Source organism: Ischnura elegans, chromosome 5, assembly GCF_921293095.1.
Source record: "Ischnura elegans chromosome 5, ioIscEleg1.1, whole genome shotgun sequence".
Taxonomy (NCBI): Eukaryota; Metazoa; Arthropoda; class Insecta; order Odonata; family Coenagrionidae; genus Ischnura; species Ischnura elegans.
The window spans coordinates 50,010,344-50,036,564 of NC_060250.1; the positions used below are offsets into that span (position 1 = coordinate 50,010,344).

Sequence of the window (26,221 nt, forward strand, 5' to 3'; positions counted from 1 at the left end):
GGTACATATGTATGTCTGAACCTACCCTGTATTATAATCATTAATCTATTGTACTATTTTCGACATGCCTTAGATCTTAATGCAAGTTCCTACACCAAATAAATATTGTTAAATTCAAGGCTTCCAATTCATTACAAGTTTATTTACAAAATGTATACAATTTTGGAATTGACAAATCTGCAGCATTCATACATGGGTTCTTTCATATTTCCTGGAGTCATGGTGTTCTGCAGAGCAGACATCTGTGATATAGCTTCTGAAATGAGACAAAATAATCAAATGATGACATAAGTTACGAATCAGATAAAAGACAAGAAGATAAAATTTTAATTACCTTTCCATTTGTCTCCCGTGTACTTAATACAAAATTTTTCACATTCCCTGGCAAAAGCATGCCACAAAAATGTAGACGGGAGATTAAAAACTTTAGGAGAAATTTTATTCCAATCCACTTCCGAGGAACAGCTAACATTCAAACGTTTCAAGCTGAAAAATGATAATTGTAAATTATTAGGGAAAATATAGCAAGAGTTATTTATTTTGACACCAATTGTTTATGTGATTGATGAATGAAATATTGTAGAAAGTGCAAGCAAGAATCTTCTATTGAGAGCATGCCACCGAACTGAGCACTTGAAAGACAAAAGAAAGTAAACATTCTTCACGCAACCCACAACCCCCATCAAATAATCACAACTTCACCAAAGAGCATTGCATTAACTTTGACAAAGAACACTAACCATGATTTGACAGCATGCAATGTTAATGGAAATGTATTAACTAATATGCTGCAAGTGGGAAAATTTAGCATACTATGTGATAATCAGAGGCACCAAATTAATGCAAACAATGCAAAATCAAAAATCAGCTTGAAATTTATACCATAATTTTTCATAAGTAATACTTATAAATATACCTTTAAATTGATCAAAAGATTTGGGCGTGAATTATACATGATTAAGAATTAATTATAAGTTATTAGTATGCATAAGAAGAGAAGAGACCACAACCAATGTTAAATATGCATAAAAAACTTGAGGAGGTAAAAGAGTTTTCATACCTAAATAGCCAAGTAACCAGCAATTTATTTATTTATTTCACATACCACCGAAAACAGCACTGTTCGGCCTTTATATCGGGGTTGATAACATTTAACAATCACAAACATCCATGCCCTGGATAAGGGTAACTTACCCAGGCGGGACTCGAACCCGCGACCTTCGGATTGGCAGGCGAGGACTTTACCCCGCCGCCACCGAGGCCGGCAAAGCAAGAAAGCAATGGTCAAAGCAAGAAAGAAATAATAGAATATCAAAGGCATATCAACATAAAGAAGAATCTACTTAATGGCCGAGAATACATGCTAAGAAGTAAGGAAACAATTCATCAGATGCCACACATTTAGCATGTTTCTTATGGGAGTAGAGCAAGGCATGGAAGTAGACAGCACAAGAGAATAGGCTCGTAGGATGACCAAGTTTGGTCATAGATTTTCGATGAACAAATTTATTCAAAATGCTATGATAAGGATGACTTTCAATGACTATTGAATAGAGTGTAGAGAGTGATGGTTAAGCAAGAAGTAAATAGCTTGAAAATGAACACATGTAAAATAGAACAAGGTTAACACATTCAGCACCAAGCACGTCAATTGACGTGCTGTGCCGGTATGACAGGGGGCCTTTCTCCGCCTCCATGTATGACTAATATCCACTTCAGAGTCTTTCGATTGTGTGCATGGCCTTCAGCAAGCTTCCCTCTTCTAAACCGTGTGCACCGTTTGAAAATAGCAGTATTTGAACGGAAGTTATGGCGCGAAAACCACTCTATTTTTCTTCCTTATTTTATCGGCCAATTCTGACGACATTCATGAAACTCGGGCCCACATTGAATGTTTTAACTCACCATTCAATCAATTTACCAATGATGACTCTCTTTGGCGTAGGTTTCTCGAAGGCCAAAAATCCACTGAGATACCGGTTCCAATACAGCCGACATGATTCACTCCTGACATTCAATATCTCACTAACTTTACTCCACTCTATTGTTTTTCCTTTCAATTCTTCATATGATTTTGATTTGGTAACCTGAAGGATTGCTTTGAAGAGCTCAGTTTTGGCCTCCAGGGATTTGAATGATTTTGCTGCAAAAGCGTGTAAGGTACAACGTAAAATGAGTCAAGTACATACATATTTTCTACACATTTAGAGAAAAAATATACACTCACATGCATTCTAAAGCAAACACTTGAAGAGTAAAGGAGGGCTAGTGATTAAAAACAATTGCGTAATCCACTCCGTCATTTGGTACATGTTGAAAAAGAAATAGTGTGTTCAGAAGTTGCAAGGCATTTGAATACTCATCCTTAAGCTCCTTTCTCAATTCATTACCAGACAATATTGACCCGTTTTTTCTGCCCTTAAACTCATTTATCAAACTTGCCATGTCCCATTCCTTGGCTAATAAATAAACCTCCCTCTCCACCTCCCTTTCCTCGTGCCTTCTATTTTGTTCTTTACTATCTTATGCCACTGCTCTCTGTTCAAATTTTTTATGTTAAAATTTTAAGTTTGTTACTGCGTCACTATAAATTGGCAGAAATGCTGTATGTGAGCAACTCCTCAAATAAATAAATTAATTAAGATTTCCCAGTTTTTCAGATACTACAATTTTTATTTTCCTAAATGAAAGATTGATTTTTTCTCATAAATTACAAGATAATGTGTGGTATGTTTTTTTTTTGGGTGACTTTAGTAACAGATTAATTTTCAAGGTTATTTCTTTGGAGAGCACTCCTTATTTCAGGACATTTTATGAGAAAACAACATTTAAATCCCAGTTGAAATTTAAAATTTTATGATGAACAGATATGTATCGTCATAGGTGCCCACATAAAAATGATGATTTTCAAATGACAAATTGCAAAATTATAACCCAAATGGTCTGATTTTTTTGATAGGCAGTCGATAGAGCAGATACCTTTTGAAATTGTCATATACAGCACACTCCTGATCATCCGGTCTAATGATGGGGAGAGGGAGCATGAATAATTGTAAAACACAGATAACCCAAACCTTTCACTTTAATGTCTTGCAATGCTAATAATTTACTTAAAACAAACAACGTATTATTATTTATGCAGTTATTCTGTTAATTTAGAGTGCTTCCAGGACTCATTGAGAGCCAGTTCGCGATCTTTTTAGTGACGATAACATGGTTGTACTCGTAATATTAATGCTCCATGTAAGGCCTGGTTTCGAAAACCACACATCCGTGGCTTTGTGATCACAGATACAGAAACGTGGTTTGCAAGAATACTTCAAAACCACTGCTCGACGTCAGAAACTACACTGTCAGGCACCACGCCACTTAGTCGCCTCTCGCACAAGTTGCCCAGGTGGCAACTGCTGCGGAACGTGTATCCGTGATCACGTAGCACGGTCGCTTGCTGCGAGGCTTGGAAAACAGAAACATGGTGCTCCTATGAATGCAGCTAGTACACAATTGCTTCCGTTTTACGTAGGGGATTCTAGTAAAAATATTAAGCCCAGTGTATCATAGAATTAATGCAGTAATTCCGGTGATTTTGCATCAGATTTTATTTTTTTATAAAGATCGTAGAAAATATTAAGCGAGAGTGAAAAATCATGCACGAATAATTCGCAACACGGATATACCGCAGCTGGATAATCAGGAGTCTGCTGTATATACTTTTCCACAAGGAATCTCCTTAACACTATCTCTGCCAAGCTGGATCTCCCTTCCCAGATTCAGACAGTGGTGGTATCCAATGATGGATATTGAGTGAACTTTTATCTACATGGTGTGACCCACTGGTGGTTCAAATCCAGGTTCAGTCACTGCTTAGAGGTGGTGTTGCACTTGGCAGCCTTCCACCAATGGGAGTGGGTAGAGGGGAAGTGGAGGGACATGAGGCAGCTACCGTTTGGGCCTACTGCAGCAAAGGACTACTGTAAAAGCCTTTGATTGCAAGTCCCTATCAGCACCTAACCTCTAGAATGTGGTACGTGCACACTAATACACCACTAATTTCTGACCAATCTGTAGTCACCAGGGCATCACACTGAGGTCAGTTTCAGACGAAGCCAATTGGGACGCACAAAACAGTTGGCATCGATCAAAATTTTACTTTCTTTAACTCTGTTCTGAAATGAACCTTGAGTGTGAGTATTCACTTGAGTAAGGTCGTATAGCACACGGGATGTATACAAAATTGTATAAATACGGGTTGACTGAGCTAATTTGTGGGTGGTCGGCCAAAGCCCGTGAAGATATGAGTCAGATAAGAGTTTGACCAACCAGTGGGCCACACTCCACCTCTGAGCAAAAAAAAGTTTTATCCTGATTCACCTTTGGGTCACCCTTAATTTCTGATCACAACAAAAAGGTTAACATCTGTAAGATAAACACACTGAGTCATACGATTTAAACTCCTCATTTTGCTTAGCTGCAAAAATGAAGATAGATTGTAAATTTGCTGTCCTACAGGATGGATGTTGGGAAATCAAAATTGACAGCACAGGGTGACCAAAAAACAAATGCAGTGCAACCTCGATATAACGACACCCCACGGTGCACTAATAAACACTCGCTATAGCGAATTGTCGCTTTACCGGAGGTGGAGCAAATAATAGCCAATATACCTGTTGCGAACAGATATACAGGAACAGGAGTGGTGCTGCGACAGATAAACATCTATCCGATAAACGTAAGCATAAATCCAGACGAAAGGCGATGTTTTTTTGCATCACTAAATTTCCTTACTCAAATAACGACTAACTATTCAAACAATTTATAAGCGCCGCACTGAATAAAAATCATGCAAAGCATTGTTTCGTCAATCATTATATTTATCGAACGACAGTTTACCACATAAATTTGAGACTGAGCACTCCATTAACTCATTTCTAACAGATCGCTAGCAATTACAGAGGTTAAGGAGTCTTGATGAAAGTCTTCCGGCGGTGAAACCCTCGCTATGGCGAGAGCCAACACCGAAAGGGTCTCGTAAAAACGAATTTTTTAACACGCTTATTATAGGGTCAATTGACGGTGCATCGGCTATCTCTCGTAATAGCGGGGGTGTCGCTATAGCCCGTACTCGCTTTAACGAGGTTCCACTGTACAAAAGAAAAGGCCACATATCACACACACAAGTATTCCGACATTACCTTTCTTTGGGCCAACAATGTAACCAGCACTGCAAGAAAGATTACGAGAACTTTTTCCCAAGATACTTTTTAGGCCAGAGAATTTTTTTCCATAGCGCTCCAAATGTTTTTGAAATAAAATTTTCCATTCTTTTGGAAGCCTGAAAAGGATAATGATTGCATTAAAAAAAAACAAAAAACAAAATAAGAATGGCAAATTATGTTCATTATTAGGGTTGTTACAACATTTCCATTTTTGAATTCCCTGACAATTCCCTTGCAAAAATCTTCTTTCCCCTGGCTCTTTTCCACTTTCCTATTGATCATTACATAACACTTGAAATAAAGAGTCATTTGAGCACAAAATTTTTAAAAATATATGTACATATATTAAAATAATTTTTAAAATGCTTTTATTTACAAGAAGCACAAAGAATAAACAATAACAAGTAAACTTAAGGAATATTTCTCAGGTTTCCCACTGGGTGTCGTATCGGGTTGTAGTTCCCAACGTTTCAATGATCAAGTCCGTTATCGTCATTAGGGGTTAATGTTGAGCCAAGGTTTTCTCCGGTCTGAACCTTGGGCCCACTTGAACGGCCCTCATGAGTATAAATACCGGAGAAAAAACTTGGCTCAACATTAACCCCTGATGACGATGACGGACTTAGTCATGGAAACGTTGGGAACTACAACCCGATACGACACCCGGTGGGAAACCCGAGAAATATTCCTGCAGAGCATACGCCGGGAAAAACTCAGATTCTACAAGTAAACTTAATTTCAGTAAAATAAAATTCACAAAAACACAAGTCCTCGGCTACTTCTTGCATTGTTAGATAGATTTTCTCTGATGCCATGGATGAAATTCCCTAAATGTTCCCTAATTTTCCTAACCAATTTCAAATTTCTTGACTTTACCCTGACTTGTAATGACCGTGATTATCATTTCCACAGTAAGTTACACACAAATACAAGGCAAGTGTATTTTAAAGGAACATTTTCAAAGCTGAAGTAATAATCAATCTCCACACACTATCAATACTTGGACACAAAGATGCTAAAGGAAATTAGCAGATAAAATTTTTACAATGATTTTTTTAGCGTGAGAGAAGAATTGAATCAAGAGGTTGTATCTAGTCCTCTGACCTTCATTTTGGAGTCCTTCACAATAACTGGGGCACATTATCGATGAAAACATAACCAACGATTCTCATATTAATCTTACATCATCCTGTATTGCCTCTGGATGCTACAAATCTGATTGGACATATCACTCAATTAACTGATATAAGAACAGCTATCACAATTTATTACGCCCATATTTATTGTGGGCTTAGGTATAGCATATAAGCCAGAGGTCTCTCCCCTAAGGCTGTCTGTACATTTAAGTTACAAAACTGGGCCCTCAGAATCATCTTCAAAGTCAAGAAACAAGATAGCTGTTGCAATCTATATAAATAATAAAAATCCTTCCTCTACCTTGCATATATATTTTTTGTGCAGTGATGTTAATAAGAGATCATGAATCTAAGCTGACACTTGTCAAGAATCTTTGTAGACATTCATAATTACCATACGAGAAGCAGAAATAATAATGCTGTGAGATAACATTGCCTTCTCATTTTCAATACTGGCCCTGTCACCAAGAGTTGCAAAATTTATAGTAAATTACCAGCATAACTGAAAGATGAGAAGGTGACAGGAAAGTTTAGGACCAAATGAAAGAAGTACCTTTTAGATAATACATAATTTCTATTCTAGTGATGAAAATTTCATTTCATGAATGTTTGTTTTTATAACGTATGTCATTTTCATTTGTTTTTTTTGTTAGTTGTGAATCTATCTATGTGTGTGTATACAGTGGCGCCGACTCCATGGGGCCTGAGCTCCCTCAAAAATTTGTTGTGAGTGTGAGGAAAAATGTGTCCGGCTTGTCAATTTTCCCCAGTGTGTCCAGATATCGAGGTTGTATCTAGTCCTCTGACCTTCATTTTGGAGTCCTCCATTTAGGCATTTTAGAAGAGATTCATCAATCTCTTCTAAAATGCCTAAAAAACTTAAAACTAACTACAGGCATCCCCCGAGTTACGTATGCCTCGACTTACGTAAATCCGTACTTACGTAAGTGATAACCGTACTTCAAGTGATTACGTTAATTTTCGAATGCGAGCGCGTTGAAGTAGATATTCGCTCGTATACTCAATGGCAGAAAAAATTTCGAATAGTTATCGAGTTTTTTACGTGCTAAACAAAACAAAGTAACCCATTTTTATCATTCCTCGAAGGAATTTTCATTAATTTCTGTAGAAAATCGCTTTTTAACCCCAAGTCAATAAATAACATGAAAATTAGCAGTTCTAGTGATGGAAGTGGTTGCGCCCACTTCTGTACGATACAGCTTGTCACGCAGCATACTCACCCGAACTCCGACTTTCAAATATTTAAAAATTGTATACTTAAGCTTGGACATTTCCATCTGTGGAAATAAAAGAAAACAAAGTTCGAGCCGAAATCTTTTTGCGGAAAGGAATTGGTTAGTACCCGCGCAAAGGCATTGAAATTTTAGGCAAAGAACGCTACGAAAAAGTGAAGAAAAAGTTGACAGACGATATTAATTGCGTACTTGTTTACATATTTCTGGCGATTGGGTCGCCGTATTGTATTTTGCAAAGATTTTATTAAGCTGCATTTTCTCGTTCTCTCATATTGTGTGCCAATATAAATGAATACTGCATCATTGAAAGCTTTTCCCCACTAACTTTGTTGCAAGTTAATGACGGAGTTAGCTGAATAAAAGCTCACTTTTAATTAGCTTCATGCATTGGAAATACTCTTCTATGTTTCCAGCGAAGTAAATATTCAAATGATGATACTTTCACGTCATTTTATTGAGATGTGAGAATATGAAAGTATGTTTGCGTGCGTGAAAGATTACTGTGGCAATAAAACCGCCAGATTCATCAATCTATGTAATATATAAAAGGCAGAGGATATAATGATTATAAGTAAGTAGAGAATACAAAATATGGGCCCTTAGTTCGCAGTATAACATAATGAATCAATTTAAGTATTAAGTTTAGTAATGTAGCGTTGAGATACCGTACTTTCCCGAATCCACGCGATCGGTCAACTCGGGGAATAATATTACGCATTTTGATTGGCAATGCTCGAGAGGAACTCTCAGACTATATTAATGTTATTGATTTTTTCTCTTATAACGTAAGAATACACGGAAGAGTTAATGAATATCGCAGTGAATTAAATGAAACTCCACCGAGAATGTACCGCAAACTTCTCCGCTGAGAATTTCACCGCACCGATCGAAATCTCTAGAGCACTAATGCAAATGTTCGACTTACGTAAATTTCGACTTGCGCAGAGTCTGCCGGAACGCATCCCTTACGTAACTCGGGGGATGCCTGTACTTAAAAAATTTCCCGAGGCAAGATCCATGGTTTGGGCCCCCCCAATATTTTTTGTATGTCGGCACCCCTGTATTAATACACATATAATTCATTTTCATTTTCTTTACGGGTCATATATATGTATTGTATATCTCTTGGCAGCAATAAATCTATTATTATTATTATTGTATGATCAGTCCATACAAAAATGAGAATTATTGCCGCATGCTATCTATTTTACATAGCTCTATAAAAATTTCAAAGACTCTCTCAGCTTACCTTCCTTGCACATTGTCTTGAAACAATCGTCGGAATCTAGTAAGGACACTATGCAACGTTCGATTGGGTAGGCCTCTTCCCAGGTAACGTACAAAATTTTTGAATTCCTTAGGAGGCAGCAAATAAGTATTTCCCATACGAACACACATGAAATCCTTGGGATTCTCAAATCCATATTCCTGCAGACAATCAGAAAAATAAATTATAAGTGCTAATTATCCTGAACTAACATGTTATCATTTCTCTCAAATTGTAACAAAATCCAGCTATTTTAATAACCTAAGCGGGAACATTAAATTTATGACGGAAACAAGAAAAGAAGAAAAACATCCATTTCTCAATGCCTAACAAGGGACACCTCAGACCTCAAACACTCGGAACTGCACAAAAAAATGCTCACAACAACAAGCAGTCATAAACAAAACAGGGAAGTGCATCATTTCCATGCAAAACGTAGCATTCTACCTCAAATAACATTTTAATAGGGATATGCAAAGTAACAAGATATCATACCATAGGAAGGAAATTATATCAAATTACATGCGTAGGATTAATTCTCTTCATGATGCCACAGCATAGTATAGTTTACATAGTAGCTCGCTTGCGGACACTCCAAGAGACAAATGCATACTGCAGCTTGTAACAATCTCTCAGTGACAATGGGAATAAGACAATGCAGGCGAACAATAATGGAAGAAAATTCTTTTTGACCACTCGAGGCAAAGAATAAGGGCGTATTGTGCGAAAAATCCACAGACAAAAAATCATTCACCTTGACCAAGACTCGAACCCCGATCCCCCGATGATCGGGGGATCAGGGTTCGTATCCTGGACAAGGCAAATGTTTTTTTCTCTCCAGATTTTTCACACAATTTGTGAATTGCGGGTGTCTTGCCATAAAACTTATCACCATGGCTAGTACCCACAGACTTAAAACTAGAGAGTATTGAAAAGGCTACTATACACATGAATGATCTTACGAATGATCATGCAAATGAAATCATTCATCATGTATAACGGAAAAATTTGTGCATGAACCGTCATGTGCATGATCATTCTGAGAAAATTAGAACATGATCTATTTTGCTTGTATGATCCTGTGAATGATCACGTGATCATTCAGCAAGATCATTTGCATGACCATTCACCATATACAGTGGCCCTAACAAAAATTACGGCGTTCAGGTGTACGCATCGTCGTCGCTCCCTATATTTTGGCCGGAAGAAGTTATAAATATGTTACAATAGAGATTCTGGATTAAAGACATGCCATACAAGGAACCCAGTCATCCACAAAATTCCTCCACCTCCCCCATCCAGTCCAATCTCCGCCCCTTTTCCACAAATCCCACTTCAAATTAATAAAAAGAACATCCCTAAGTAATATTGTTTCCCATTAGGAGGTGACCAGCAGTGGGTCATGAAACTTCAGGTCAAATCTCCTGATGCATCTCATAGCATACACCTATCCGCCAATGTTATATCACAATTCCAAATTAAGTCCTAGAGGGAGCCTGTTACCCCTAGAGGATGCATCACTAGGGTGACTGACACAATTCATTGAATCCCTAAAGATGATGGGTGAGTTGCTTGTTGAAATGTAGGAAGGAGATATGGAGGACCTTATCCGGTGAAAAATCCAAAAAATCATTCACTGCTATTGTTTGCCGAGAAAGAACTATACAACACATCACTCGACTCTACAGAGAGGAGACTCATTGTAGCATCCGGAAACTTAAGCAACGTAAGGAGAAGGCTCTTGTATGGCCTTGCCTTTCTTCTAAGATGCCAGGATACTGATACCATTCCTACCCTTGCCAAGACTTGCCAGTCATCAGTGAAATAATCTGTTGTGGATCACCTTCTCAGATGAACTGGACTTGCACTGGTCCGCAAGAGACAGCATGACTACATGATGAACAGAGACTGTGGCTACAACATTAGCTATACATGGGACCACCTCCAGAAAATTCGAGGGGACTGGCAGCTAATCTGGAGACGCTGAGAGGACAACCGCTCTCAACAATGGATATTTGTATGTATACACCAAGACATGGATGAAATGGCATTGGATTCCTGAATCCCTGAAGATGATAGGTGGGTTGCTTGTCGAAAAGTTGGAAGGAGATATGGAGGACCTTACCCAGGGAAAAATCTGAGAAAGCTTCACTGCTATTATTCACCGTGAAAGAACCAGACATTATATCAGAGTACAAAATGTCACAATATACCCAGGTGCTTCACGCAGTAGTGACCATCACCAGTTAATTGCTACGGTAATGTTTCCTGGAAGACCAAAGGTACAAGAAAGTGAAGATAACCTTAAAGTAAAAATAAGGCAAGGAAGATAAAACGTAGACAGCTTAGATCAATAAAGTGCTAGACAGATTTATCAAAACCATCTGGCAGAGAGACTCCCCTGGCAAAAATCTTCATTTTCACACTCTTCTTCCTATCATTTCATCATATTTGCTCGAAGCTTAGCATATCATGGCCAACTTCATACCTGATTCTAGTTTGTCTGGAAAATACACATTGTAGAAATAACAGGTAATTCAGAGTAGCTCGTATAGCAGTCAGATTTTTTATGAAAGAATATGAAGAAGGTGAGGGTGGAGCAGAGGAATTTAATACTAGAATATGTATTTAAGAGGAAGGAAAACAAAGAAACATTTTGTGATAAAGTTTAAACAATGCAACATGATGTTGTTAGTACCTTGATTTTCCTGAAAAAATATTAAAACCATTGCAAAAGGACTTAATTACATATTTCAATAGGCAAATTTATTGCATCTTTTCCAAACAAACAAGTCCTCAGCTAGCTGATAGAGTGGTGGTATTTTGATTCAATCGTCATGAAAAATACTTATTTTCCTAGAAAATGTGAAGGAATTTTTCCGTTTTCCCTGACTCATTTGCTGACCTTTCCTTGACCTGACGAAACCCTACACTACCCATTTGGCTTCTACTTCAAAGCTCCCTTGCCTGTTTGAATTTCTCCCAGTTGTCCTTGATGATTTTGTCCTCTGAAAGCACATATCTGCCTTTCTTCATTCCACCACTCAGACATTCCATTTGCTGCAATTCCTCTCCTGTTGGTGGTCTTGCAACCCTCGATTCCACTTGATGAGTAGGGTGAACAGACCATTTGACCACAACACAGAGCTCTGATAGCCTCTGGAATGGAAAGAGAGAGACACTGACTATAGGAAAGCACAAACCTCAGGGATAAACAGCGAAGATAAGTGTACACATGACTGTAATAAAGGCTGGTTTATAGAAACAAAAAGTAATACATTAACTGTCGGAAGCACTTAACATGAGATTCCAGGATTAATAGGTGGTAAAAATCAGAATGAAACCAGGGTAATTTGATGGGAAATTTAACATGAGGTTTGGTCTATTTTGAATTACAATGAAATTTTTGGAAAGTGCACTATCTTAGTCATTTATTTCACAAGGATTTGTTCCATTTTTTTGTTAATTAGAACCAGAAAATTATGGAGGAAAATATTTCTGGATGAAAAATAAAATGGATATAATACGCGATGGAGAAGTGATTTCCATACATGGCACTTAAGATATAGCTTAGTGCCAATAAAATGTGAGGATGTTTTCTGCCAGTTTTTTAGAAGAATGATAAATGGTAGATAGTTCCAAAATACATTTTTCGGATTAACACCCCAGAGTTATAAAGTCCATTTTTTTTATAAAGAGCTAGATTTTATGTACAGGGGGAAGGTGCACTACCTCAGGTAGTCCCAAGATGGCTGTGGCCTACCCTTGGAAGGGATGCTAATCCGCAACCCTTTCCTTGGGTCGCTTACACTCGATAGCCTCTCTCCTTGGCTCTCAGATTGGAGGAAGGGGGCTCCCTCCCGAAAACTGACCACTTTCATTGCTATTTTAACTTTTGCAACTAGGAAATGCAACAAAAGATGCTTGCTTGCATCATATTACTGCCAATCGTATGATCAAGAACATCTTTGAAACTAGTTTCTGCAATAAAAATGAATGATTTTGTGAACTTCGCTAAAAATTTGGCTGCGCATCACCGGAAAATGGCAAAAGTGTCTAAGAATGGATTGGTAAGTGGGGTATTTGAGTGATTGTAGAGCATTATTTGGCCATTTCTATTATTGATTTGCCCACATGGCATTCAGTTACTTTTCCGGAGAAGCTAAGTGACAAGCACAGATTTGTAATGGATGCTCTTGGCTTGGGTGAGCGATGGATTAGTGCCAATACAATTTTTATTGGTTTTAATAAATGCAAGATGACAAGCTGCAGAAACAGAGTTGGAAGTAAAGACTATTATATTCATGTATACATTTGACATCTACATGTTAATAATATCAATTTTTCTTTCTCTAGTGATGCCTTACTTTAAATGAGGTGTAAGGCTTCATGAAGTTCTGGCCTCTAAGAATAGCTTATGGTACTGTAAACAATCCCTTAACTCTTGAGTATCCTCTCCACATGTCAGTTTAATATTTTCCGTTTTTATGATAAATGTTGTTATGAACTTGTACAGGTTGCCTCCTTCTCATTGCACACTGCAATTCAGTTGTTGTGATTGCATTCTCCATTCATAAAAATTTGTGAAAAAGCACTTATCAACGAGTCAACTCATGCATGAAAATGATAGAAAAGCATTCATCCAATAGTCCTACCACTGTCCGCACAATAGCCACTTTCTCTGCATGAAACTGCATCATCTGCGAAAAGTCCATTCTCCGTCAAACCAAAACCTTACTCTTTCTATCGTTCTGTGCTATTAAGGACCACTAATGCACTTCTGCCTCTATCTTTCTACAAAATTCCCTGCGAGCCACCAGAAGGAAGTTTGAAAATCTTTTCTTATGATGCACTTAGGCAATTGACCCACATTTTACATGCCTCAACTATGACCCCCGCATATACGCTGCATGTGATTTGACTCAAGAAATCAGAAAATAAAACTTGGTCCTGTACCCATCCCTTGACTGCAGATACAGGAATACATATTACCTTTACCCCTCCCCTTCATCTGAAGATGCTAATTAAGACCTGTCCAAGGGGTACCAAACTGAGTCATTGTTACTACTTATCCCAAAAAACTCATTTTCACAAGAAAACTCAATCACATCTCCTTAAGTTTATATGGGAGAGAAACTAAGAACAAATATGAACCAGGGCAATAGTAAAATCACAAATAAGCAAATAGTACAAACCTGACTTAACTCTAGGGCAACATACCTTTATGACATCGTCTGAGGGTCTACTATTTTCAGATAGTGTTTCTAGCATTTCAGTATATTCCGATTCAGGAAACTCTTCCTTCATTAACAGGTCTTTAAAAACTTCCACTACTTTCTCTTTGTCACAACTATTTGGATCTGTGAAGGCGTAAAATCAAAAATTAATCATTAATAAGTTACACCCAACCATAACGTGGTGTGACTCAGGGTCTAAGACCACATTATTGGCCAGGGAACCAGATAGGTTATCAGGTCAGGCAAAAAGTATACGTTACTGGGGGGAGGGGGAAGTGAGGAGTTATAATGAATACAATAGTAAAATGCTTGCAGTTCAAGTAGTCCAGGTCGGGCACTGCCCATACGGCTATGACCCTGGAGCGACTACTCAGTTAACCCCAACTGAAAGGCTACTACTGTCAGAAGATTTATTCATTGGAAAACAAATTGTAAACCAAGAAAAAGGTTGGTACGCATAATTTTTTTCGTATCTCAAATGAAAATCTTAGTTGGACACATTTTGAGGCACGATGGTCTGATGAAGACATTCGTTGAAGGACTAGTGGAAGGGAAAAAGGGCAAGGGACGGCCCCGAATGAGTTACATAGGACAGGTTATAAAGGATGTAAAAGAGAAGAAATATGTAGCTATGAAAAGATTAGCGGATAGGAGAGAGAAATGGAGAGCTGCGTCAAACCAATCTTAGGATTGTTGACTAATGATGATGATGATCTCAAATGCACAATCATTTCTATGGCCTTGCATGCAGTTGAAAAGCCAGAAGGAATAAGAGATTTGGTTGCACTCAGGTATGTTTAAGCCATGGTCAGCCAAGGTCAAAAGGTAGAGGAAAGGAGTAGTGGATATGAAGGCAGTGGGGGCAGTGGAAGTAAAGACAAGGGAGAAATGATCGCATGAACCACAGCCAAACACTCCCATGAATAGACAGTTTGTTGAAGCATGTGGTGCAGTGGGAAGATGAATACAACGACATTTTCCCTGATATAAAGATCTGCAGTCAGGTGTAGAAAGCTCTCAATGAGTCCTTAAAGTTAAAAAAAATTAACAGACTCAGGGTTCCCACTCTAACTAAATTATAAAATTCACGTTTTTTTCCAGGTTTTCACGGTCTGAATATCATCAAATTCACGGTCTGTCGATAAGCCATTTTAGACAGAAATATTGACGACGTAACAATCACCGCCTGCAAGTTTACTAAAAATTTATCAACCGCAACAGGCGCCGTGAATTCAACGTAGCAATGAAAGTGCTTTTTCTCATGACGTCACCTATCGATATCAAAAGTTAGGCGAAGCTTAAGGTTGTGAGTGGCAAAATGGAGGGAGCAGTGAGGTGGGGAAGTAAAGAAGTGTCTGATTTTTCGCCAGGGTTAATGAAACTTTGTACGCCGGTCTTCCAATCACAGGCTCAAGATCAATGTGTCGTCATGGCACAAGGACCAATAATTGCACTTCAAATGCACGTGTTGAGATAAATTTGCAGACAGTGTCTGTAAGTGGCTCAGCCTTGAAACATGATTGAAATATCATTTTTTCTTTTGATCTGTCAATTGTATTCCTTTTTCCATAAGTTTGAGAGATTTTTAAGGTTTTATGATGAAATTCACGGCTATTTCCAGGTTTTTTCACGGTAGACGAAATTCACGGCTAATCCACGGTTTTAAGGTTTTCACGGTTGAGTGGGGACCCTGAGACTATTATCATACCAGATCCAGAAATGACCAAACTTGACTTGATACTCGCGAGTAGTTTTCAAATCGACTCGATACTCGACTCGAGGTCAAAAATCACTACTCGCACATTACTAGAAATTTTTTTACTAACCAACTACAGGAGATGACGGAACGACATCAGCACTCGGCACCTTAGATACTGCAACTGTATCTTCACACGATTCTTCCAACTGTTTTCCTTTCACTTCCTTCTTCTCCTTGCTTCTTTCTGGACTACTGAAAATTACTGTTTCTGCATCTGAAATGCCGTCATTTTGCGAAGAGTGCTCATTCACATTTCTTGCTGGTGTGGTAAATGATTCATCGAAAGTAATGTCACCACAGGAATCAACTGAAAATAATTCACAAATCATCATTGAGTACCAATTAACAACTACAGTGGGGTGCAACTTTGAGATTATTTTTTCAACAACTACTGGTGGGAGTAATGATTTTTAAACACAGTTAATGTAATACCTTAGCCATTTGCCCAAGACTACGTCTCAGAGTAAATTTTCATTGAAAATTCTAAAGTTAAGTCCCTTCATCATGAATGCGCAAAATTTTCACCCAGCAAAACCTAAAGACATCAATTTTAGTGACAAGATTGTTTCTTTCTTTTGAATATCAAATTTTTTTAGGCTATCAAAAGAAATTTATAGCACATCATATGAAGCAAGAATGATGGAAATGATCCATGACAAAAGGATGAACAAAATTAAACATCACATGAGTGGTATAACAACACATACTGATGAAAAAAGAAATTCCCATTCACAACTGTGTAAAGTAAATGAAACATACTTTCACTGACCAATGTCAAAAGATGATGCAAGGACATCAGGACTAGACATCTGAGTTTTTTCAAGTGTTTCTTCAAATGATTCCTCCAAGTGTCTTTCCGCACTTTTCTTACTTCTTTCTGGACTACTGAATATTAATGTTTCTACATCTGAAATGCCATCGTTTTGAGAAGAGTCCTTATGCACATTCTTCGTTGATGGTGTAACTGATTCACCTAAAGTAATGCCACTGTGGGAATTACCTGAAAATAATTCCCACATCACCTTTAAGAGCACATTATAACTAGAAAACTCAACGTATCTGCCTACCCAGATTGCCTAAATGACCATTTTGACTGCAATTGATAAATCATTTGAAAACAGGGTTATTTTGCCCTCATTAAAAGAAAAAATAATTAACTGAAGCCTTGATAGTCTAAGAGATTAATTTTTGCAAACTTGGAATATTTTTTAAGATGAGAAAAAATTCATAACTATGTATAACATTGCATGTATGAAGTTCATTCTATGACAATGCTACGAAAGATAATTACACCCATGTCTCGTGTAGCGCAATTTCGATTAGCGCAATTTCGATATAGCGAAAATTCGTTCCTCGGGGAAAAATTGCAACGCAGTGTAGTCTAATCAAAAATCTTAAACGCTCTCGTGATAATACGTGAACTTGCGCTAAGTACACACAAAATTTCTATCATTTTACGCATATTAATATTATTGCTTGCCTCAAAGCTTCTTTTTTGTTTATATATTAATCGAAATCCATTGCTGCGCAATGGCCAAAAGTATTACTCGTCATTGGGTCCAGATAGCCAGCCCACCGAAGTAATTTATCTCGTCTCCTTAACAGAATGATAACAGTTAATTTAGATCATTAATTAAGCGTGGGGCGAGTGGAAATGAGTTTTTTTAAGCAATACGGTTTGAGACATATTTTTGCCGTCATAGGTTATCGGGCGATTGACTTCCAGGTAGAGGGTCTACGCTAAAGCCTTCAAGGTCATCGGTATTCACGGGGGAGAAATGGAGCGGTGGCCGAGTTGCGCATGAATAGCGTCAACATATAAGAGGGTCCGCTATAGAGTCTCAAACACAATAGCTTCGTTCCCTCCCCGCAGTCGTAGGCCTTCTGCGTCTCAGGAATACAGTTCAGCAGTGGAAGGTGATATAGATAGAGCCATACAGAGTAAAAACCAAGAGAATATGGCATAAAATAGGAATGCGGGTAGAAAAATCAAGAATTTATCAAGAAAAACTATTAACCTAGAAGAGGAATTGAAAGAGGTCAATTGCTTTGAAAATGGAGAGCGTCAAAGCGATATTGCGCGGAAGTTTAAACGCACGATGCCTTATTCTGAATAAAGACGAAGTTAAAACATCAGTGACCTCAGCCGCACCAACTTCAACCAAGCGGTCTACACATGTGGAAAGTTCATAGTGAATCAGTACAAAAAGACGAGAGTGGTAATCGCTCCGAGACATTTAGTGAAAGCTCCGGTTGGTTCCAGAATTTAAACGGCAAGCAGGTATTTTCAGTGCGGCGATATAAGGTGAATCTGCAAGTATTGATAGCGCAGCCACCACAACATTTTCTGATGAACTCCAAGATGTGATTGAAAGTGGCTCCTTTCCGTCTCAACTAGTTTTTAGTGTTGACGAGACGATATTCTTTTGGAAAAGAATGCATTCTCGTTCATTCATTTTCAGGGAAGAGAAACCCGGTTCAGGTTTCAAGGCATTTAAAGACTGTTTCACGTAGCTGCTAATGACTAGGAGGACTTCAAATTAAAATGATTTATCATTCATAAACTCCGCTAGCTATGAAATAGCATTCAAAGTAGCATTTTCCTGTCATTTCGATGAGCGACAAAAGGGCCTGGGTGACGCAATAGTTGTTTTTAGACTAGTTTGAAAAATCGCCAACTGCCGGCAACGCATTACGATCCCCTGAGATAGCAGATGTTAGCCCACCCGCACGACAGGAGGGAATTTCAAAAGCACGTAAGAATTTTTTTTAACGTGAATAAAAGTCTTTGAATGCGTGCATACTATCTATAAAGATGTTTTAAACTACATATAAACATTTATATAAATAATGTTTTCTAAGGCTTTTTATGGGAATATAGATGTTTTAGAGGAAATTCAATACCCAAGACCTATGTTACCAGCAGGGTTATTCCACTAATCGTATGGCCGGGCCATAAGTCGAAATCGACCATAACTACGGCCTCGAGACATACGTATGGCTTCGAGCGATTCTACTCTGAGCGAAAGGCCATAAGTCGGGCGGTAGCTATGGCCTAAAGGCCGTAATATTATGGCCTGCCTAGGAGGCGGTCATAACACGGGCCATACGAAATAACATTGCTCGCCTAAGGTGTTATAAAAGAAACTTACGAAGTGTCATCGATTACATAGCGATTGTTTCAAGAAATATATGAATATTGTGGGTGAGCACATACGGATTCAACGGGCATTGGCTAGATATATTTAAAAAAGACGTCGATTTCATAAGGAGGATACGGGATACGTGTAGGTAATCCGTTCGCATGCGATGACGATATTTTCATTAACTATTTCCGTGCGTCAAAAGTTGTTACTTAATAAATAAAGTATATATAGCGGATGAGCTAAAAGTTCGCTTGTAGTTAAAAAGTTAGGAATACTTTTAACGGATGCTCTGCTAAAGTGAACGGAGGAACGGGCCCGTTCCTCTTCCCGGAGCCGGCTTTTATTTGCTTTCTGTGCTACATTTGCCAGCAGATTCCTTACTTGTTTCGAAAAGCTGTAGGTAGTTTGTAATACCCGCTATTAAATGTTTTATATTTTAAGATTCTCGTAGCATAACGGTTCATGAGGGAGGATATCTAAGAAACATAGGGCAAGAAATTTTTTTGGCAGTAAGGCAATCTTCAGTAAGTCGATGCGTAAAGGACAAATGTCGTCCACAAATCAAGGAAAGAATGATAGTCTCATATTGATGTTTTACCTTTATACAGCTACCGAAACATAAGCCTCTGATAATAAAATTTAGTGATGGTTCGAATATCAGATTTCTCGAATTCGAATATCGAATTCGAATATTAAATCATTGCTCGAATATTCGAATACCTCGAATTTCGAATACTAAATGATGAATGCTGGAATGTTTGACTCGGTTGCCTATGCAGCAGGCAACACAAGATTTTGGGGAGTAATTTTGATTTTCTTTAAATGATTCGAACAGGAATTTAGCTGATTAATGAATATTTTAATTTTATGGAAACAATTGGGCATATAATTAATTCAACTAACATCGCTTTACCACCGCTCCCACTCCTGCTGCCAAGTGCTAGCTGACAATCTGAGGCATTTTGCAAAATACAAGCTCTTTTCCACCGGATTTTCTTCAATTATTTTCAGTCCATCTTTGGGAGTTCTCACGAGATAAGAAGATGAATTGGAATTGCTATCAGGGAGAAACCAAATATTCTGAGAAAATATCCCTTTGTCTGGGACTGTAACAATAAAGATTTATAGCACCACTCATAAATTGTAACTTGATATATGTTTTTGGAAAAAAATACCGCATCAACTTCCGAGAAGCTCTGCTGCTCATATCGAGTTTCGCCAGAATGCTAAGTCTCCGTCGTATTTTGACATTTATTTCTTTGCGTAAAATGCTTAAATAAACTCAGAAATACGTCGTGTTTGGTCTTATTCTTTTCGAAATTACGCGCACATTACTAATATTTCAATTCAATAAAGGTGTAACATCAATTGACGAAAGTCATTCTTAGACACCTTTTGTGCAAATAGATGTCTCATGCAGCGGTTGACCTCCACAGAAATGGGGAACTTCGAAGCTGGTAGGAAAAAAAAGGTCAGTGGGGGAGAAAAGGGAAGACCCGAAACACTTTTCTATTGTTCTGGCGTCACTTGGTATTTTTTCGAAGCTAAGGTCTTCGTAATATGATCCCTGTGCGAGCTGTGACCTTTTTTTTATTTCGAAGAAGAGGAAAGCCTCAGAGGGGGGCTAGTGCTGAATGGAGAGGGATACCGGATCTTGGGAAATGCGCTAATGTAAGTATCTCACGGTACTCACACAGCAGTTGACCTCCAGAAATGGGGAACTTCGAAGCAGGTAGCCAGAAAAAGGTCAGTGGGTGAGAAAAGGGGGGAGGGCTGAAACACGTTTTTCTTGTTCTCGTAACTCGATATTTTTTTTGAAGCAGGGGGTCTTCGTAATGCGATCCCTGCGCGAGCTGGGACCTTTTGTTTGATTTCGGAGAGAAGGAAAGCGTCAGGGTGGGTGAGGCGAGTCCTGAATGGAGGGGGATAGCCGATCGTGGGAAATGCCCTAAGGTTGCTATCCCACGGCACTGAGGTTCTCTTGGTGGGGGGAATCGGGGATTTTCGGATTTTTTCACCCGACCATTTTCGGTTCCCTTCGTCGAACTATTTTCATCGCTAAAATCCACGAATTTGATGTAATTCGTCAACTTGCGTAAAACGGCACTGCGAGCACTAAATGACTACAGTTCTCTACATTTTTCCGAGTCAACTACCAACGACGTGCGTGCGACAGTGTATGACGCAAAATTCAAAGTATTCGAGGTATTCGAGGCGGTACTTTTCGCATAACTATTCGAAACCTCGAATATCGAATACTAGAAAGTATTCGAGGTATTCGAGTATTTGCGGATACTATTCGCACATCTCTAATAAAATTAATGAAACTTAAAGTTTCAATTTCATCTTTAGATTTCGTGTTAGCATTGGCTGGATTTATAAGGCTTTTGGGGGCAAATGATTGCAGCCATGAGACAATAGTTACACCATTGGAAGGAGAGGAAGGGGGTTAGAACTACAATAGGATGTCATGTTCTAACTCTATCCATTACATGCACAATTCACGAATATTATAATACTGCACGGTACAAATTTCTTCTGCTTCTTCTCGCCCGTGATTTGCGTTCTTCACTTGTTTTAAAGATCTTCAGGATCTTCAGCATCTGCCGCTAGATTAGTGTTTAAAGAAAATCCAAATTTATCCTTTAATAAGAGTCCATTTCGGTTAAGGAACATATATGTAATTAATTTTGTATTCACGTTGGAACAAACTTCCTTCACAAAAAAATGACTAGTGTATAAAAAAGTGAACCAAACTTATAGTACCAATTATAATTCTCATACTCGCCTGCAGAAAGGGCGTTAAGACTTTTGGCCGGGCCATACGATATGGCCCCTCGAGAGTGGAATCGGTTTAGGCCGTAATTTCGGGTCAGACCATAAGAAACTTACGGCCGGCCATACGTATGGCCCCGTTTAGTAGAATAGCCCTGCAGGAACGCATCCCTATCTTCCCAATGTTAAAACGCTCTCGTATAACGCAAATTCGTATAGCGCAAAGACCCCAAGGAACGTATCCCTTGCGCTATACGAGACATGGGTGTATTGGGAACACATATTTAGTTCAAAATTTGCAAATAGATTACTGAGAATCTCCAATAAATCATATCAACACCGTTTTAAGAAAAAATTTTTTTTCCCAATAAATGCACATTCTAATTCTTTCACAATTTGACAGAAAGAATCACACAAATCATACAATTGCTTACAACTTGGCCTGTTATTTGATGTGGAGCATTGATTTTTAATCACTTTGAAGGTTGTTATTTTCTGTAACAATGAATACAAGTCATATTGGTTTCACGCAATTACTTATTATTTCAAATTTTAATGTTATAAAATTGTTAGATGAAATATTTCAAATAATCCACCTCAGAATGTGCCAAAATATGTCATTGTTTTTCCAGACATATTCACTTTACTACTGCATGGATAAAATTAGTAATACAACAGTGTGATGAAATGAATTGGGTAAAATATAAATTTCTGTGGAAAATACAATATTAAATTCTTTCACCATGAAGGCACAAAATTTTCACCAGGTAAAATCTGAAGGCATAAACTTTAGAGCCAATATTGTTTACGTCAACATATTATCTACTTTTTTAGGCTAACTAAAACATTCTCACTTAACTCATGAGCAAGGGAATTGGAAATGATGCATTGGACAAGTAAACATAAAATTGAGCATCACATGAGTCGTGCAACAAATCAAATTTATAAATAAAAAGAAATTCGTGGTAAAACTTGATGCATGTGTCTTTATGACCAAAATCACTTTTGTATATGTTTAGTTTATTTTATGTTTTTAAGTTCATTTGTTGTTTGTTTTGTTTATTTGTGAGCATGTTTGTTTTTATTTTGATTTCTTTTATTTCTTTGTTTAGAGACGATGCTATGGTGATGAGAGAAAACTAAGAGATTGTTAAGAAGAGAGCCATCTTGAAGTGGATGTAAAATAAGATTAAGAATAAAACAGTGTCAAGTGATATTTACCTTGAGTTTAATCACTGTGATACGTTAAATTGGCGACCGTGACAGGACAAAAGTATTAGAAGATGGCTGAAATTAAGAAGATGAAAGTATTTTTCAAGGATTTAACCATAGTTCAGCTGAAGGAACAGCTTGATGACTTTGGACTTTCTACAAGGGGAACAAAGACAGATTTGTCTCTGAGGCTGGAAGACCATCTGAGGAAAGAAAATAGAGATACTAACAGCTTCTACGTAGAAGTGGAGCAGCAACTATCATCGGACAATGACGAAGTAGGTGTCAGAGAAGTGCTTGCCAGAGTAATGAGTTTGGTACAAAACTTAGGCATCCAGATGTTCAACGTTCACCACGACTTGGAGAAGAAGATCTTGATGATTACATATCAATTGTCAGACCAAATGACTGGAATGAAAATATTACTGGAAACATGGAATCTATTTAAAAAATTGAAGGTCGGGTCATCCAAATAGAACAGGGCGTGGAAACGTCAGAAATCCGGATGGTAACAGTAGAAAATGAATTGGACAGGGTAAAGCATAACATGGAGATGGTTAAGCAAGAAGTTGACTCCAGAATTTTACAGTTACGAGAAAAAGTAAATGATCAAGTGAGGAATATAGTACCACCATCAGTCACTCTACCTTATACAAGTGGACATTTAGACCCAAAAGTGATGAAAGACTGCCTTCCAGAATTTCATGGAAGACTGGAAAAAAATCCAACAAGTTTTATTAAAGGATCACTCAGTTTGTTAGGTAGAACTAACCTACCCACTGACATTTATACACAAATAGTGTCACAACAGCTGAAGGGGCAAGCGGCTACTTGGTGGCAAAATTTAAAAGGGTTAAATCTGGATTGGGAGGACTTCAAAGGAGAATTCATTGCACGGTTTGATTCCGAAGTGGTGAAGAGTGCAGTGAAGAAGAAGCTATTCACAGACACACAACCTACAGGCATGCAGACGAGTGCTTTCATTATTCAAAAATATCAACTCTTCAAGAGACTGAACCCAGAAGATCATGGAGATAAGGCAATGCACGATATAATCAAATTGCTGCATGAAAAGATAAGGGCTTTAGTTAAAGTTTCACAGCCCAAAACATTCGATGATCTTAGGAAAGTTGTCAGCCAACTTGAAGAGGAACACAAAGTCAAACCTTCAGGAGATTCTAGTACAGTTCGGAAATGTTTCCAGTGTGGGAATTTTGGACACTTGAAAAATAAGTGCCCTACATTGTCATTGCAGGAAAAATAGGTGCAGTCCATTCTGGGATGAGGGGGAATGGAAACCAAGTAGTGCTTAACCCTCGAAGAAAAACAACTTCTAGTAAGTCATCGAATCATGATACATGTATTGGACACATGATTAGTGATGGAAGCTATCCTCCTCCTGCTATTAACTTAAAAATTGGGAACAAAAATTTTAAGGCTATATTAGAGTCAGGCTAGTAATTCTTTTGTCAATTATAATGTAGCACAGTTACTAATTCCTATCGTTCCACATCATCTGGGACAGGAAAGAGGAGCTGTTAGTAAGGTGACCTATTCTGTAGAGGGGCAAACACTACCAGCAGCCAAGTGCATGGATTAGGAAATTGAAATAACAGCTGGCGTGATTAAGGATTTGATTCCTGAGATAATACTGGGCCACGATTTCTTAGTTGCCTATGATGTTATCTTAGACTATGTATCCCAAGAAATATTTTTAGATAAAAATAATCGTCTAAGAGTTTTATGGTGCGATGGTAGTAGTATGACTCAGGCCAAGGATAAAGACCATGGAGTACACCTAGATGAGCTAGATTTTGGATCTTTAACAATAAACGAAGAAAATCACCTGAAAAGCGTATTGAAAGAGTTTCCTGAGGTCATTACAAACAAGATCGGTTTTACCACAACAGTTACGCACATTATTAAATGCAGTGACTACAGTCCAATCAAGCAACGTCCATACCCAATAAACCCTGATAAGCGTAACTTCATAAGAAGTAAAGTTCAGGAGATGGAAAGACAAGAGCTTATCGAACCATCTACTTCCGGTTGGGCCTCACCAATAGTCCTACCGAAAAAGAAAAACGGGGAGTACAGACTATGTGTTGACTTTCGACGACTGAACGAAAGAACAGTTAGTGATGCTTACCCCTATGCTTGAGGCAAGTAAATGGGAGCCAGAATTTTCAGCACTTTAGACCTAAATTCTGGATATTGGCAGGTGGAGGTAGAAGAGAAATCCAGGCACTTGAATGCATTTCCTACACCAAAGGGTTTATTTCAATTCACAGTCATGCCTTTTGGTTTAAAGAATGCTGCAGCGACATTTACAAGGTTGATGGATAAGGTGCTGTCAGGGTACATTGCAGATTTCTGCCAAGTATATTTAGATGATATTCTAATTTACTCTAAGAATCTCCAAGACCATTTTATACATCTGGCAAAGGTATTAGAGAGGCTAAAATTGCATGGGTTGACTTGTCAACTTAAGAAGTGCCACTTCACAGCAGAAAGAGTAGAGTATCTTGGCCATGTCCCGGCTTCCAAGGGATTGGAAAGACAATGAGAGAAGAATCGTGCAATACAAGAAGCAGAGTGCCCTAAAACGAAACGCCAACCAAAAAAAGTACGCCAGTTCCTGGGGTTATGTGGATGGTACAGCAGCTTTATGCCACATTTTGAGGAAAAGGCGACACCACTTACAGACTTACTACACAAGGGCCAGCCATTTAAGTGGACAAATAATGAGGAGATTGCATTCCAAGAGCTTAAGAAGGGAATAGGAAGTGCTCCTAAGCTAGCTCATCCTGATCGCCAGAGGCAAATGTGTCTACAAACCCATGCCAGCAACTTAGGTTTAGGGACTGTGCTATTCCAAGAGAGAGTTGAAGGTGGACGGGATATTGTAGAATATGCAAGTAGGAAATTATCTTCCGCTGAGAAAAACTATTGTACAGCTGAAAAGGAAACCTTGGCAGTGGTATGGGCTGCAGGTAAATTTAGAGGCTTTTTGGAAGGGAGGAAATTTAAGTGATACACTGATAATGCAGCATTGAGGTGGTTGAATACTGTATCAGGAACAAAATCTAAATTGATGCGATGGGCATTAATATTGGCAGAATTTGACTTTGATGTGCAACACGTTCCAGGGGTCAGTAACCAAGGAGCTGATAGTTTGTCACGGCATCCAGTAGCAGAGCCATCAACAAACAATGTC

At 38.3% G+C, this 26,221-nt stretch overlaps 1 protein-coding gene across 11 annotated transcripts in view; it reads right to left on the bottom strand.

Annotated features, from left to right (window-relative positions):
- Positions 1–121: 121 nt before the first annotated feature.
- The window catches only part of LOC124158861, a 56,538-nt gene continuing 30,438 nt past the window's right edge, over positions 122–26,221 (bottom strand). For 8 of the 11 annotated variants that reach the window (XM_046534242.1, XM_046534247.1, XM_046534252.1 and 5 more), the window contains 9 exons: positions 16,641–16,871; positions 15,939–16,178; positions 14,096–14,235; positions 11,843–12,034; positions 8,858–9,036; positions 5,193–5,332; positions 1,906–2,143; positions 335–486; positions 122–256 (listed from right to left, as the gene is read on the bottom strand). In XM_046534242.1, coding sequence (XP_046390198.1) covers positions 144–256; positions 335–486; positions 1,906–2,143; positions 5,193–5,332; positions 8,858–9,036; positions 11,843–12,034; positions 14,096–14,235; positions 15,939–16,178; positions 16,641–16,871 — 1,625 coding nt within the window. In that variant the 3' untranslated portion in view covers positions 122–143. The remainder of the gene's footprint in view (positions 257–334; positions 487–1,905; positions 2,144–5,192; positions 5,333–8,857; positions 9,037–11,842; positions 12,035–14,095; positions 14,236–15,938; positions 16,179–16,640; positions 16,872–26,221) is intronic. The other 3 variants (XM_046534251.1, XM_046534243.1, XM_046534250.1) reach the window with 2 other exon arrangements.